At 31.5% G+C, this 15,494-nt stretch overlaps 1 protein-coding gene across 1 annotated transcript; it reads left to right on the top strand.

Moving 5' to 3' along the window:
- The first annotated feature begins 14,682 nt into the window (after positions 1-14,682).
- On the top strand, positions 14,683-15,069 carry LOC107483201 (uncharacterized). The gene has a single exon (XM_016103821.1). It carries the CDS (start codon positions 14,683-14,685, stop codon positions 15,067-15,069), a length of 387 nt encoding a protein of 128 aa, XP_015959307.1.
- The last annotated feature ends 425 nt before the right edge of the window (positions 15,070-15,494 follow it).

Genomic DNA, 15,494 nt, shown 5'->3' with positions numbered 1-15,494 from the left:
GTTTGTGTGTGACTATCTTAGCTAGCTGGCTAGCTAGAAGCTAGAAATATATTTCTATATTCTTTGTTTTATAATTGTTTGAGTTTCGGCGAAGGTTCTTTTCTTTTATATGAAAGTCAAATTTGTAGTGATATGGTGTTAATAATTAATTGGAAGACTAGTAGTTGTTTGACCATAGTACGTGTAATTTGACACGACATTTATATCAATCGAGAAATTCTCAGGTGTTTGCTGCTAGTGGATGCTAATAACTTTAGAAAATTCTCTCTACAAGTTAAAGGACACGAAACTACCTTACCTTGGACGAATAACAAAACTGAATTGATGAACATGAAATTTTTAACAAAATTTGAGTGTCTAAACAGTCAGTTATTTGAGAATTGGCATAGAGTCATGGACTTTTCTTTGTGCTGAATTTTATGATTCGAAGGTTAAACCCTTGTTTTTTTTTTTCCCTTGCTTCACTAAAGGTATTTAAAATGGTGATCACTCGTATAAATACGTCTATTTTATCTTTTGCTAAAGATATTTTCATGTTGTGTTTTAATTTATTTTTTATAATTTATCCAGTATTTTTATATATTATTAAATTTTTTAAAAGATTTTCTTTCCAAAAACAATAAAAAATATTTAATTTAAACTAATAATAGATTAACTATTAATTTTTTTAAATTATTTGTATAAAAAAATCACATTCATCAAAATATATATAAAATAAACTCAAACTAATTAAAATTTTTACAAATAAAAAAATAATTAATTTATATTTATACAATATATAAAATAATTATTATATTATTATTATATTATAGATTAAAATTTACTAATTTAAATTTTATTTTTATTTTTAGTATAAGCATTAGAAATAAATAATTTTTTTAAAACAAGATGTAATGTAACAAAATATATATAATATTAATTAGTTTTTAAAAAATTCTGAAAAGATGGTTTTTTCTAATAAAGTGTTTATTAAAAAATTAACATTATAAAAACTAATTTCAACCAATATGATATAATAGGTTATTAAATATATCTAACACAAAACACATTGAATATAAATTTTTATTGTTTAAGAAATTTAATAATATGTGATGAGAAATATCGAATAAATTATACAAAAACCAATTAAAACATAACATAAAAACATCTCTAACAAAAGATAAAATAAACGTCTTTATCTGAGTGGTTATCATTTAAAATAGGGTCATGAAAGCTGTACTTTTACTTTAAATTCGTCTCATAAAAATCTTACTATTTTAACTAACCTTATATTTATATTAATCGAAATATTCGAAGACTAATAGAATTTATTGTTTGTGATTAGCGTTATTTATTAACTAGAGTGAGACCCACGCAATGCGCGAAGAGGTAGATTATTTATACTATATAGTATATTTTAATAAATGTTATATTAAAAATATTTTAGAAAATATATTATAAATAGATTTTGAATTTATTTATTTTTAAAAAGACATAGGTTATTTATATTAAGGTTATAAAAAACTGCATTTTCTTTTTTTTTCTATTTTTCGATTTATATTAATGGTTACATTTTGTCTTTTCTTGCAATTTTTTGTTTGTAAATAATGAAAAAAATAAATGAATGAGAATGAAAAACATATAAAAATGTTATATTAAATTTAAGAAATTTTTTACAATTAGTATAAGAGATTAAGAAATGAAGAGTAGTAAGAGTCTTAATATGTATAAGTTGAAGAATTTGAATATTTGTAACTGAAATTTTTTATAATTATTATTATTATGACACTTGTAATTTATGTTTATTGCATTTAATTAGTACGTACTTGATGTTTCAATTGAATAATAACAGATATGAGTTTTTTGTTTTAATTTTTTTAAAATATTTTACTAAATAGTGATTGGTTGATTTTTATCTAGCAATTTTGGGTATTAACTCTTCCGGTCTGTCATTACCACTGTAAATCCTTCTACAATAAAGAGAATAAGACATGGCCAAAGAATGATAATCTATTCCAGGTAAATTGTGGAAGCAATGCACATGTGGAATAACAATTTGAAAAAGAAGAACACATAAATGAAAATTGTGGAAGAAGTACTCCACATGTAAAATAACAATTTATAATTTGATGATGAAATATTGCAATCGATAGTATATAGGGAGTAATAATTTCAAATGCACATTAATTTTGGTTGTGACTGTTGGACAGAACCATTTACAAAAGAGGAATACATAAACTTGTGCTACTTGCAATGAGTTCACAATTAAAATGTTATTATTTATAACAAATAAATAGGGCTATTAAAAATGATATTGAACAATGAGAAGAGTAAACGGAAAAGTTGAAAATCTTTAGGAAGATACCTGGGACAAATGCCCTACGTTGGCGCGGCGCCGAATGGTGACGTTGGTCTGAGACCCAAAATCGAGCTCTGGCAGGAAAACCGCAAGAGGAGGAATGGAGTTTGCCCTGTTTTCTGCAATTTATGCAATACGGCTCCGCCGGAGATGGACATCGCGATGTACAATTTGTTTTGAGAAAAAATAATGGCTCATGGGACCGGAAGAGGATGGAGTAAATAGAATCTTGGTACGTAGAAGTGCTAAGAGGGTGAGGGTTTGAGAAAAGTAATAAGTTCTTTGGTTTTGAGAGCTTTTTGTTGGAGTAAATGTTAATTTGTGTTTTTGTTGTTTTAGAAATAAAGATTGATTTGGAAAAATTTAATTTGTTAGTTTTTATTCTGTTTTTTAATTGTTTTAGAAATAAGGACACGAAACAACCTTGGACGAATAACAAGACTCAATTTATGAACATGAAATTTTTAACAAAATTTGAGTGTCTAAACAATCAGTTATTTGGGAATTGGCAGAGTCATGGACTTTTCTTTGTGCTGAATTTTATGATTCGAAGGTTAAATCTCTTTTATTTTTTTCCTTGCTTCACTAACGTTATTTAAATTAGGGTCATGAAAGCTTTACTTTTACATTTAAATTCGTCTCATGTTCAAAGTAGAAAAATCTTACCATTTTAATTAACTAACCTTATATTTATATTAAGAGAAATACTAGAAGACTAATAGAATTTATTGTTTATAATGCCATCAATGTTTAAAAGAATGAACTGAGAGTATGTTGTTGAATTTAGAGAACTAAACTGTGATTAAGATGATAACTAAATATTATTGGACTATTATTAATTGGTTGTGTAATTTATTTTGTTTAATGTGCAAAAATTAAATTGAATTAAAACTGGCCCAAAAAATAAATGCTCAAGTCCATACGCACACATAATCATAGTCCAAAAAACATATAATTGCTACCATCTAAAATCCTTCTATCATAAACAAAAATAAGTTTTTAAGCCAAGTGAAGAAAAGGAACCAATTGGCCCAAAATTCTTACAAGTCATATAGTATCTAGCCCACTCATACAAACAAACTCATAAAGCCCAAGTATTATTTCACCTTAAATAAAAGCCATCACAAAAATTTTTTCAATCAGAAATAAAAAGAATGCTTCAAGGATCAAAGAAAGAAAATAAACCCAAGAACATAAACAAGCCTATATCCATAATCTAAAACTAAACGGTGGTCCACACTTAAATCCTTTCATTCACCGTAGTTGCTAATTAGGTAACTCAATTTTAATTTCATTTGAACCTTTTCACATCCACCGAACCAAAAATTCTATCTTCTCTCTCTTCTCTTTCTTTTCTATCACATCACATTCTGCACCAAGAAAAAAGAATGAAAAAAATCCTAAAGCTAGGAAAAAAGGTGGAACAAAAAACTTATTTCCAAATTCAAGCAAGAAAAAAAAAGGGCTACAACAAAAGAGAAGATTTTTTCAGAAAAGATAATCACAAAAAGGTGATTTTTCCATTTGTACTTCATCAAGAAACCGTAAAGAAATCAACTCTGTATAAGCACCGTTTTAAAAACTATGGACGGAGAAGGTGAAGTCAATGGTACTCTGCTTGGAATCTACGGTCAAGAAACAAACTTGGGGCCAAAGCAAGAATGCACGGCTCAAATTCAAGATTCTTGAAAAAAAAGGTTGAAAGAGAAGATTGAAAATATGGTTGCATGTCATTGCTTCTACTCTCTCTCTCCTCTGTAAATACCGCTGCTGCATCTGTGTATTGGGAGAAGAGAACCAACATGTGCTAAAGAAGGTTTCAAGCCCTAGAAACTTCACTCCTCTATAATAGGGGTAAACGGCCAAGGATTGGAGCAAGGAGTGAGAGCACACGTTTGGGTCCCCATAGCACTTTGAGCTATTTATTCTGCTACTTCAAGGTTCTCATTTTGTATTTTTTTCTCAATTTAGTCTGTCTGAGTCTCATTAAAAAAGGCAAACATGGTGAGGTTTGTAAGAAAAAGCCAATGAGAGAAAAAAGGCAATGAGTTAGACTTGGAGAAAAAACCATAGTTATCTCAAAAATTCTTCGTAAGTTTTTCTATTTTGTGTCATGATCCTGAGAGGATTCTCTTGCAAGTTGGTTATCACTTTGCTGTTGAAAGTTAGAAAGAGTCCTAGTCAAGTTCAGATCGGGTTAGAATTTGGACTTGTCCCAGATAGGATTGGGTAGATTCTAGGGAGAATTGGTGAATGTAATTCTATTGAAAGATAGTGAAATTCCGTCACTGTTGTGATGGAGACTGGATGTAGGCTACATTACACTGGATAGCCGAATCAGGATACATCTCTGTGTCATTCTCTATTCCCTTATCTATTTTTGGTTCTGCACTATATATAGGAGACGAAACGGAAGTATCTCCTACCACATTAAGAGAGAAAACTATAATCTATCATGTTTTCTACTCAAAGTTTCTCTATTGAACTTAAGGTTAAAAGCTAAAGAAAAAGGAGGCCAAAGATTCAACTCCCCTTCTCTTAGCCACTGGTAACTATCAATTGGTATCAGAGCTTGGTCTCAAAGAGATCAAGTTTCACAGTTTGGAGAAAAGATCCTGATGGCGAACTACATGGGTTCCAACATAGTGGCTTATACTCTAATAGAAGGACAGTCTAACGACAGTCTAAAACCAGACTTCCATTTTTCAATGCAAAAAAAACTACAATTAATGAAAAGAAAGAATGAAGATCCTTGTTCACTCAGTGAATTATAACCTGTGGAAGATAATCATAAATGGTCTTCAAATTCCTACAAAAACTGGCGCTGATGGTGTTGTCACTCACAAAGCTGAAACAGAATGGAATGAAAATGACAAAAAAATGTGGAACTAAATATCAAGGCTGTCAACATGTTGAACTATGCAATCAGCTTCGAGAAATACCAGAACATTTCAAAATGCAAAACAACAAAGAAAATTTGGGATAAGCTCCAAATCACACATGAGGGCACCACACAAGTAAAAGAAACCAGTATTGACATGCTGAGCAAAGAGTATGAGATGTTCTCTATAAAGGAAGGATAATCAATTGATGACATGTTCGAGAGATTCTTTATCATCATTAATAGTTTGGATGCTATGGGGATCACTCATTTCGAATAGATGCTAGTGAGAAAAGTCTTGAGAAGCTTAACAAGAGAGTAAAAAACTAAGGCTACTGTTATCTCTGAAAGTAGTAACCTAAGTCAAATGACCTATGATGAGCTGAGAGGAAAGTTACTAGCATATGAAATCACTCACATAAAAAATAATACAAAAAAGAAAGGAGTGGCTCTTAAATCTTGCACTGAATCATTGGATGATGAATCTAGTGACTGTTTATCATATGACGAGTTTGTATTTTTTTGCTAGAAAACTTAGAAGAATGATGAGACTCAAAAGAAGAAGCAGAGATGTCAGCTCAAAGGAACCAAAGAAGGACTCAAGCAAGGTCATTTGTCACAACTGTAGAGAAGTTGGACATTACAAATATGACTGTCCGAAACTGAAAAAAGAAGACAAGTCTCGGAAGGACAAGAAGAAGGGACTTATAGCTTCTTGGGAGGATCTCAAGATTGACTCAGATGAGGAAGAAGACTCCAAAGATGAAGCACGAATCTGTTTCATGGCTGGTGAAGATCAACAAGAAGAGGTAAATTACTATGACTTGTCTCTTGATGATTTGCATGTTACTATTGATGATCTCACTCACCATTTTAAAAAATTGCTGAATAAATACAACAAATGCAAATCTAAAATGAAGTTTTGAAAGTTAAAAATGAGTTTTTTTAAAAGAAAAGGTGAAGGAGACCGAATATGCTTTTGATCTCATTGAAGAAAATAAATTTTTAAAATCTAAAATTAAAACGTTCAAAGGAAAACACATTATTAATCCCTCTCAAAAATTTGTTGCTGAAAATAAAAGATTAAATGAAATTATCAAATGTTTGAATAATGATTTAGCAAAATTTGTACATAGTTCAAGCAATTTGGACAAATTACTTGCTAATCAAAGACCTCTGTTTGAAAAATCATATTTAGGTTATGTAACAAAAATAATGCAATTTTTGAAGAAAATCACTTGCAAAATTCACAGCATCATTTTCAAAAATAAAAACATCATTTGATAAATTTGGTCTTGTATATTCATCTAACATTGATGCTAACTTTGAAAAGCCATATTTTGATAAAAATGCATCTTATTCCAAATCTGAACCTGCTTCAAATAACTCTGGTTTGGGTTATATCTCTAACAATGAGGCCGTTTTTAGAAAACCCTTTCTTTCACAAAAGAGCCTCACGTTCTAGAAACCTATATGTGTCAAGAAATTATGGTTTGAGGTTTTTTTACAGAGGAGATACTAATGTTAGAGATGGATTCTTCAAAAGAAATGCACTCTTTTCAAGTACCAGAAAATTCAAATCTTTTAATCACCATCAGCATCATACCTTAAATCGTTTTCAGCAACATGCTCACACAAATCACTATTTTAATTGCAATAAACCTGGCCATTCTTCTTTCCAATACTTTATTGACAAAAAAAGAGTAGGAAACAAAACATACAAGGTTGTTTGTGATTTTAATACACTTGGACAACCAAGAAGGATTAATTTCAAAGGATTCAAATTAGTTTGGATATCTAAGGTTACTTAAAAACTTTGTGCAGTTTTGTCTAGCATCCAAGAAGAAGAAAGACATGTGATACTTGAATAGTGGATGCTCTAGGCACATGACCGAATAGTCCACTTTCTTTATCAAACTTGATAAATACGATAGAGATTTTGTAACTTTCGGTGACAATAGTAAAAAAAATCGTGGCCTTAGGTAAGGTTGGTAAGAGTTTCTCAACTTTCATTGATACTATATTTTGAGTTGATAGGTTGAAACACCATCTTCTAGGCATTTGCCAATTGTGTGATTTATGTCATTTGGTTATTTTTAAGAAATTGGAATGGTTGGTAGTATGTAAAAAAAATCGGAGAAATATTGTTTGAAACTAAAAGATGCAATAATGTGTATGGACTAACCTTAGAGGAACTAAAAGAACAAAATGTAGCTTGTTTTACTTTCATAGAATTTGAAAAATGGTTATGGCACAAAAAATTGGGACATGCAAGTATGTTTCAAATTTCTAAGCTTGAGAAAAAGAATTTGGTTAGAGGTCTTTCTAAAATAAATTTTGACAAAGACATCACTTGTGATGCATGTCAATTGGGTAAACAAACTAAAATTCTTTCAAATCCAAGGATGACATCTCAACTAAAAGACCATTAAAAATGATACATATTAATTTTTTTGGTCCTACAAGGATTCAAAGTCTTGGTGGTAAGCACTATGGCTTAGTGGTGTTTGATAACTATATTAAGTTTGGATGGATTCTTTTCTTAGCTCATAAGAATGATGCCTTTTTTGATTTTTCAACTCTATGCGAAAATATTCAAAATGAAAAAGATTTGAAAATAGTCTCCATTAGAAGTGATCATGGAAAAGAATTTAAAAACCAAGATTTTGAAATATTTTGTGATGAATTTGGTATTTTACATAATTTTTTATGTCTTAGAACACCTCAATAAAATGGAATTGTTGAAAGGAGAGATAGAAGCCTTCAAGAAATGACTAGGGTTATGCTTTGTGAAAATAAAATTCAAAAATTTATTCGGGCTGAAGCTATATTTTGAATCAAACTATCTTTAAAATTTTTTTTTAAAAAATACCATATGAGCTTTGGAAAGGAGTACCACCCAATCTTAAGTACTTTCATATTTTTGGATGCAAATATTTTGTGTTAAACACTAAAGATAATCTTGAAAAATTTGATCCAAAAATTTTATGAAGGTGTCTTTGTTAGATATTCAACCACTAGTAAAACTTATAGAGTTTACACCAAGGAACATAGAATAATTGAGGAGTCTATACATGTCACTTTTTGTGATTCTAACTCTATTTTCAAGTGTTATTGAGAAAATTGATGCAGGAACCGAGATTGCACAAAATTCAGATAGAATTCAAAGAAAAGACAAACTTAAACCTATAATGGAAGATGCTGTTCACGATACTGTAGACTAGAATCTAGAAGATGATTCTATTTTGTCTCCTCCTAATACATAAATTTCTGAAAATCTCAATGAAACTGATCCTGTTCATACTCAACCTGAGATCACCTCACCAAAGCCAAGAGAATGGAAGTTCTTGAATAACTATTCACATGAATTCATCATTGGAGATCCCTCTCATGGAGTTACCACAAGATTCTCAAGTAGAAAGAGAGCTGAACTCAATAACTTTGCTCTTACATCACAAGTGAAATCCTAAAATATAAAGGAAATACTTGAAGATCCCTCTTGGATAAAGGCAATGGAGGAAGAGTTAGTCCAATTTGAGAAAAATGAGATTTGGTCTCTAGTTCCTTATTCGAATGGTAAGAAGGTAACAAATACCAAATGGATCTTTAGAAATAAATTGGGTGAGGATATTAGTGTTGTTAGAAAGAAAGCTAGATTAGTAGCTCAAGGGTATAATCAAGAGGAGAGAATTGACTTTGATGAGTCATTTGCTCCGGTAGCTAGAATGGAAGCAATAAGATTATTACTTGCCTATGCTGCCCATAAAAGATTCAAACTCTTTCAAATGGATGTTAAATGTGTCTTTTTAAATGGCTTTATTGATAGAGAAGTATACGTAGCTTAATCCCCCGGTTTTAAAAAATAAAGATTTTTCAAACTATGTTTTTAAACTTTCTAAAGCTTTTTATGGTTTGTGACAAGCTCCAAGAGCTTGGTATGAAAGACTTAGCTCTTTCTTGTTGAAAAATGACTTTCAAAGGGATACTACGAATACTACTCTTTTCGTTAAAGAATCTAATGATCATTTCATACTTGTTCAAGTTTATGTGGATGACATTGTATTTGGATCGTTACATGAAGTCTTGTATGATGAATTTGGAAAATTAATTACTAATTAGTTTGATATGAGTATGATGAGAGAACTCACATTTTTTCTAGAACTCCAAATCAAAAAAATTATACACCAAGGTAAATATGCCAAGAAGTTGGTAAAAAAATTGGTTTAGAAAATTTCAAACCAATGAGTACACCTATGCATCCAAATTCCAAACTTGAAAAGGATGAAAAAGGAAAAGATGCTGATAAAATAAGGTATAGAAAAATGATAGGATCTCTCATATATTTATCCTCCTCTAGACCGAATATTGTTCATAATACGGGTGTGTGTTCTAGATTTCAATCACAAGTCACAACCCAAAGAATCACATCTTTCTGCTGAAAAATAATCATTAGATACATTAATGGCACTACCGATTTTGGTCTTTGGTATCCTAAAACTGATGAATTCTGGGTAGTTGGGTATTGTGATGCATGTTTTGCTAGAGATCGTGTGGATAGAAGAAGCACTTCAGAGATTTGTTACTTTCGTGGACAATCCTTGAATGTGTGGTTAAGTAAGAAGCAAGCTACTGTTGCTCTATCAACGGCCGAGGCCGAATATATCGTAGCTTCCTCTTGTTGATTAATTTGGCTTAAAACACAACTTGCAGATTACAAATTGCAAGTCAATAATATCCCTTTATTTTGTGATAATTGTAGTGCAACAAATATTTCTAAAAATCCTATTTTACACTCAAGAACTAAGCACATTAAAGTAAGGTTTCATTCTATGAGAGAACATGTACAATAGAGAATAATTGACATACAATTTGTGAAATCTGAGGATCAATTAGCTGATATTTTCACAAAACTTTTATGTGAAGATAGATTTTGTAAATTGAGAATTACTCTAGAGATTGTTGATACTGAGTTTTTGAACTAAATGTGCTTAAAGAGTTTTCTAGTTTTTTCTGTCTCTCAGGTCACAGGGAGATAAAACTAGACAGATGATGACTCCCTCTAGATTCCATAAAGTTCAGACTGAGTGTTGGTTAAATTGATTAATCTGGGATAAGACAAAATTCTTAGTGGTCTCTTGTGTTTCCTTAAAAGCCACTATTGAACCCAAAAAAAAGAAATTCTGTTTTGTGAAGTTGATCTTGTTTTTTTTCATTCACTTTGAAAGAGTATTTTCTTTTCGGATTTTTATTCAAGTCAAATCAGTTTCATTTTTTTAAAAAAGGCCTTTATTTGACTTGTCAGTTCAAAAATGCTTGCACTAATTTTAAATTCAAAATTTTTTGAATCACAGTTTCATTTATTTCATCTTATGTTTTCAAAGAACTTCAAAGCATTTAAAGAAATTATTATGATAACTTCTCATCTTCTCCATTACTCCCACTTTCTCTCACATATGGAATATTTTAAACTTGCATCTTTGAGTATTTTAGTGTTAATCTGAGAAATGAGATCCAAAATGACAGAATTTTATATCTTAAGGGTAGTGGTGCAGTAAAGTAATCTAAGAAAAAGGGCACAAAGACAGTCAAGACACAGTTTTGGAAGAAGAAGAAGAAGATCCTCTTGCAACCGATTGAAGATGAGGGATCTGATATCTAACCTAGTTTGATGCTACTATTTTCTTAAAATCTATTTTTTGATTATACATTTTCTTACAATTTTTGTTGACACTAATACTATTACTTGTTTTGCACTTGTGGATTTCATATTGAACTATTTTCTATATAGGTTTACCCTCCTTGATAACAAAAAGGAGAGTAAGTATTATGTGAAAATAAATTAAAACAGTTATATTGAAACTATTGAACTTATGATGCTTGAGACTGGCTGCAAATTTTCTTTGTTTTAAACCATTATTTCACGCAGCTATGATTATGCATATTACACTGATTGTGAATATTGCTTATACTTATTATAGCTTTTGGTATCTGAGTTTTTTATTAAGGCTGTTCCATGATGTTGCTACTGAAAAACAGTTTCTAAAACATTGGTTTATCATTACTTTTTGTTCTATTTCTAAATTTTAGTTGTTGAACTCTGTTGAATGACTGTAACTTAATTTTTACACTTTTATCTTTCCATGTAGGTGTCCCTCCTTAATGACAAAAGAGAGAGAAAGAAAAATGAATTGAAAGGCTGTTATCTGTTTCTATCTTGATCTATGATGATGATGTTTAAACCTACTGTTTATAATTTGAATTTGTGTTTAAAAATCTGCAGTTTGATCTGGTTGTGAATATTGTTTATAGCTTAGCATATGTTATTAATATTTGGATTAGCTCTTATTTATGCTTGTTTTAAGGATGGCTGATGATATTTGAGAATTGATAATAGCCTTGCAAACTTTAACATATGATCGAACATGTTCCTTAAGATACAAAATTGTTTGAAAATTATTGGAAGTTTGACATTATTTCAGTGTAAAGCTTGTTGGTATCAGGATATGAAAAGCAAACATTCTTGGAGGGTTTGGAGATCAAAAGAAAGGGGGAGCTTCAAACTAAAGAAAACATCAAAGAAAAATTTCTAAAAACTCCTCTCATTCAATTTTAATTTATTCAATAATGTTTGTCATCAAGGGAGAGATTGTTGAGTTTAGAAAACTAAACTATGATTAAGATAATGACTAAACATTATTAGACTATTATTCAATTGGTTGTGTAATTAGTTTTGTTTAGTGTGCAAAAATTAAATTGAATTAAAATTGACCCAAGAAGCAAATGCTCAAGTCTATACGTACACACAATCATAGCCCAAGGATACATATGATTGCTACCATCTAAAATTCTTCTATCAAAAACAAAAACAAGTCTTTAAACCAAGTGAAGGAAAGGAAGTAATTGGCCTAAGATTCTTACAAGTCATATAGTATCTGGCCCACTCATATAAACAAACTCATAAAGCCTAAGTATTGGTTAGCTCTTCCAGCTTTCTGTTAGCTCTGACATGAAATTTGTCTTATCCATGTATTTAGATGAAATATATTCCCTCAATTAGTCATAAACATGATTTGAACGTAACTGAAATTTTAATCCACTTTTTTAAATATCACTCTTTTATTTGTTAGTCAATTTATAATCACCTATAGTCACCATTAACTTAGCCACCACATATTATATATATATATTTATTAATTAAATTGGGATTTTTTTGTTAAATTTTTTGATATATTTTTTTTAAATTTGGAATATTTTGATGTAGGTCGACCACATACAACACATAGAGAAGTTGATGAAATTTAAAATTCTATTTTTAAAAATTTAAAATTATATTTTTTTTGAAAGTGATTACAAGTTTAAAATTTTATTTTGAGAAATACTAGAGAACCGTCCAAATTTATTGGTTTTGACCATTAGTTAGTTAGTAGCTATTAATCTTTATGGAGGATACTTCCATAAAAATGCATAAAACATATTTTTGTAAAGATACTTTTATGTCGGATTATTATTGGACGTATTAATGAATCAGTTATTTTTAAATTTCTTAATAAACTAGAATAAAAGCAATTTTTTTATAACAATAGCAATAAACCTAATTGTTATCAGATCCGGTCGAACCGATCGATTTACATAATCCACTAGATCATGGGTTTTTTTAAACAAAAATCAGGGATATATTTGTCTTTTTATCAAAAAAATTAAACATGATTCAATTTGGATTGCGTAAATTAGTCGGATCAAATCGGGTCTAATAATTATAGTGCGGACAATTGGGTTTATTATTGTTGCTATAATAAACCGATTTTGTTCTAGTTTATTTAAAAATAAATTATTAACCGGTTTAATAAAGATGTCCAATAATATCATGACACATGTAAACGTCTTTAAAAAAAAGACATTTTTAGTGTTGTTGAGCCTAGTTTGATTTTGGGTTATATTATGATGACAAACATTGTTTTGGGGTAAAAGCCCAATATTGTTTAATGTGTGCTTTATTGTAGCAGGCCCATATGACCAAGTCCACACCAATTCAGTCCAAGACCAGCTAGTGCCTCAGCATTGCAAAAGAGCCAAAGCTCATTGCACCGTTCAGCAATAATAAAAGGGTATACATTTGGCAAAAAGAAAAGAAAGACAAGGACATCTGTCAACATTAAGGACAGCTGGAAGAAATTGGAGTAAACAACACTCCAAGGACACAAGGGAACAACCACTAACTCAAGGACATTAACTGAGCACTGCTAAGGATCGTGGTTGAGCAAAACACCAACGAGCAAGAGCACACAGCAGCAGAAGCAGCAGCAAGGAAATGGAGCAGGATGCAAAAGAAGAGCATGACAAGGAAGAAAGAAACTCCAAGGACAGCAAAGGTAGTGGTGGAGCTCCTCGGACAGCAGGGAAAGTGGAGCATAATGAAGAAAGGACTGCATGCCAGCTGAGACAGCTCCAACATGCAGCTGGTACAAGGAAATGGAAGAGGCAAAAATGAAGGAAATGTTGAAGATATATAAGAAGCTTCATTCCATCTTTTCAAGTCAAGAAAGAGAGCACACACATATTCAGAGCACCTTCTCTAACATAGAGCTGGAATCTCTTTCTTCTACTCAAGCTTAATTCTGATTTTTTGTTATGGCTGTCTTGCGTTATTTTCTGTTTTGAGAAAAGGCAAATATGTGAGGATCAAAAGCCAAGAGAGAAAAGGCAAGAGTGATGCAAAATAGCCACTATTTTTCTGATGTAATTTGGGTAAATGAACTAGGATTAGTTCCCCTTGCCAAGTTGGGTTAGCACTTGGTGAGAATTGAATCTGTGTAGATTCCCCTTCCAAGTTGGGATAGCACTTTGGGGTTGCTAAGCTTTGGTGTATAAAGCTTAGGGGTAGATACTAGTTGGATTAGGAATTAATTCAATAGTATTGGTGAATGTAATCTGAGAATTATAGTGAAATTCCACCATGGTTTGTGGTGGAGACTGGATGTAGGATTCATGGCACTAGGAATCCGAACCAGGATACATGCTGGCCCCTTTCTCTTCTTCTCTCTTCTTTAAATGTTCTGCGTATGAGACTATTTCAAATAATCTCCTGCAACTCAAGCAACAGCAAAAACAGAACAAGAAAATTTGAGCTTTTAACCAACTTGATTCAACCCCCCCTTCTCAAGTTCACATAGAACCATCAATTGGTATCCAGAGCAAGGTCTCAAGAAGGCAAGCTTCACAGCTTGGAGTAAAGATCCATGGCCAACAACATGAATCCCAACATCATGGCTTTCACTCTCATTGAAGGACAGTCTAATAATAGACCTCCCTATTTCAATGGCAGCAACTACTCTTACTAGAAAGAGAGAATGAGAATCTTTGTGCAGTCAATCGACTACAACATCTGGAAAATCATCCTCAACGGACCAGACGTCCCCACCAAACAGAACGCTGATGGAGAAGTTATGGCTAAAGAAGACAACGAATGAAATGGACAGATGAAGAAAAGAAGAAGGTTGAACTCAATGCTAAGGCAATCAATCTGATGCACTGTGCGATCAGCTTTGAAGAATTCAGAAAAGTGTCAAGGTGTAAAACAGCGAAAGAAATCTGGGATAAGCTCAGACTCACTCATGAAGGCACTAAGCAAGTAAGGGAGACCAGAATTGACATGCTGATGAAGGAGTATGAAATGTTCAGTATGAAGGAAGATGAGAGCATCGATCAAATGTTCGAAAGGTTCTCGATAATAATCAACAATCTGGACGCCATGGGAAGAAGCTACTCCAAAGAAACCTTGGTAAGAAAGATTCTGAGAAGTCTTACTAAGAAATGGGAAGTGAAAAGCACAGCCATCTTGATGAGCGGATAATTTATACGCTTTTTGGCATTGTTTTTATATAGTTTTTAATAAGTTTGAGCTACTTTTAGGGATGTTTTCATTAGTTTTTATGTTAAATTCACATTTCTAGACTTTACTATGAGTTTGTGTGTTTTTCTGTGATTTCAGGTAAATTCTGGCTGAAATTGAGGGACTTGAGCAAAACTCTGAAAAAGGCTGACAAAAGGACTGCTGATGCTGTTGGAATCTGACCTCCCTGCATTCGAAATGGATTTTCTGGAGCTAAAGAACTCCAATTGGCGCGCTCTCAACGGCGTTGGAAAGTAGACATCCAGAGCTTTCCAGCAATATATAATAGTCCATACTTTATTTGGAAATTGACGACGTAACTTGGCGTTGAACGCCAAGTACATGCTGCTGTCTGGAGTTAAACGCCAGAAAAACGTCATGATCCG

This window comes from Arachis duranensis, chromosome 4, assembly GCF_000817695.3.
Source record: "Arachis duranensis cultivar V14167 chromosome 4, aradu.V14167.gnm2.J7QH, whole genome shotgun sequence".
In the NCBI taxonomy this organism is placed as follows: domain Eukaryota; kingdom Viridiplantae; phylum Streptophyta; class Magnoliopsida; order Fabales; family Fabaceae; genus Arachis; species Arachis duranensis.
The sequence above is the reverse complement of the archived record's forward strand: the minus strand, read 5'-3'. Positions and strand labels throughout refer to the sequence as shown.

What these genes read in the sequence shown, in the direction of transcription:
- LOC107483201 (XM_016103821.1), top strand. Translation starts at nt 14,683, where the DNA reads ATGAAATGGACAGATGAAGAAAAGAAGAAGGTTGAACTCAATGCTAAG.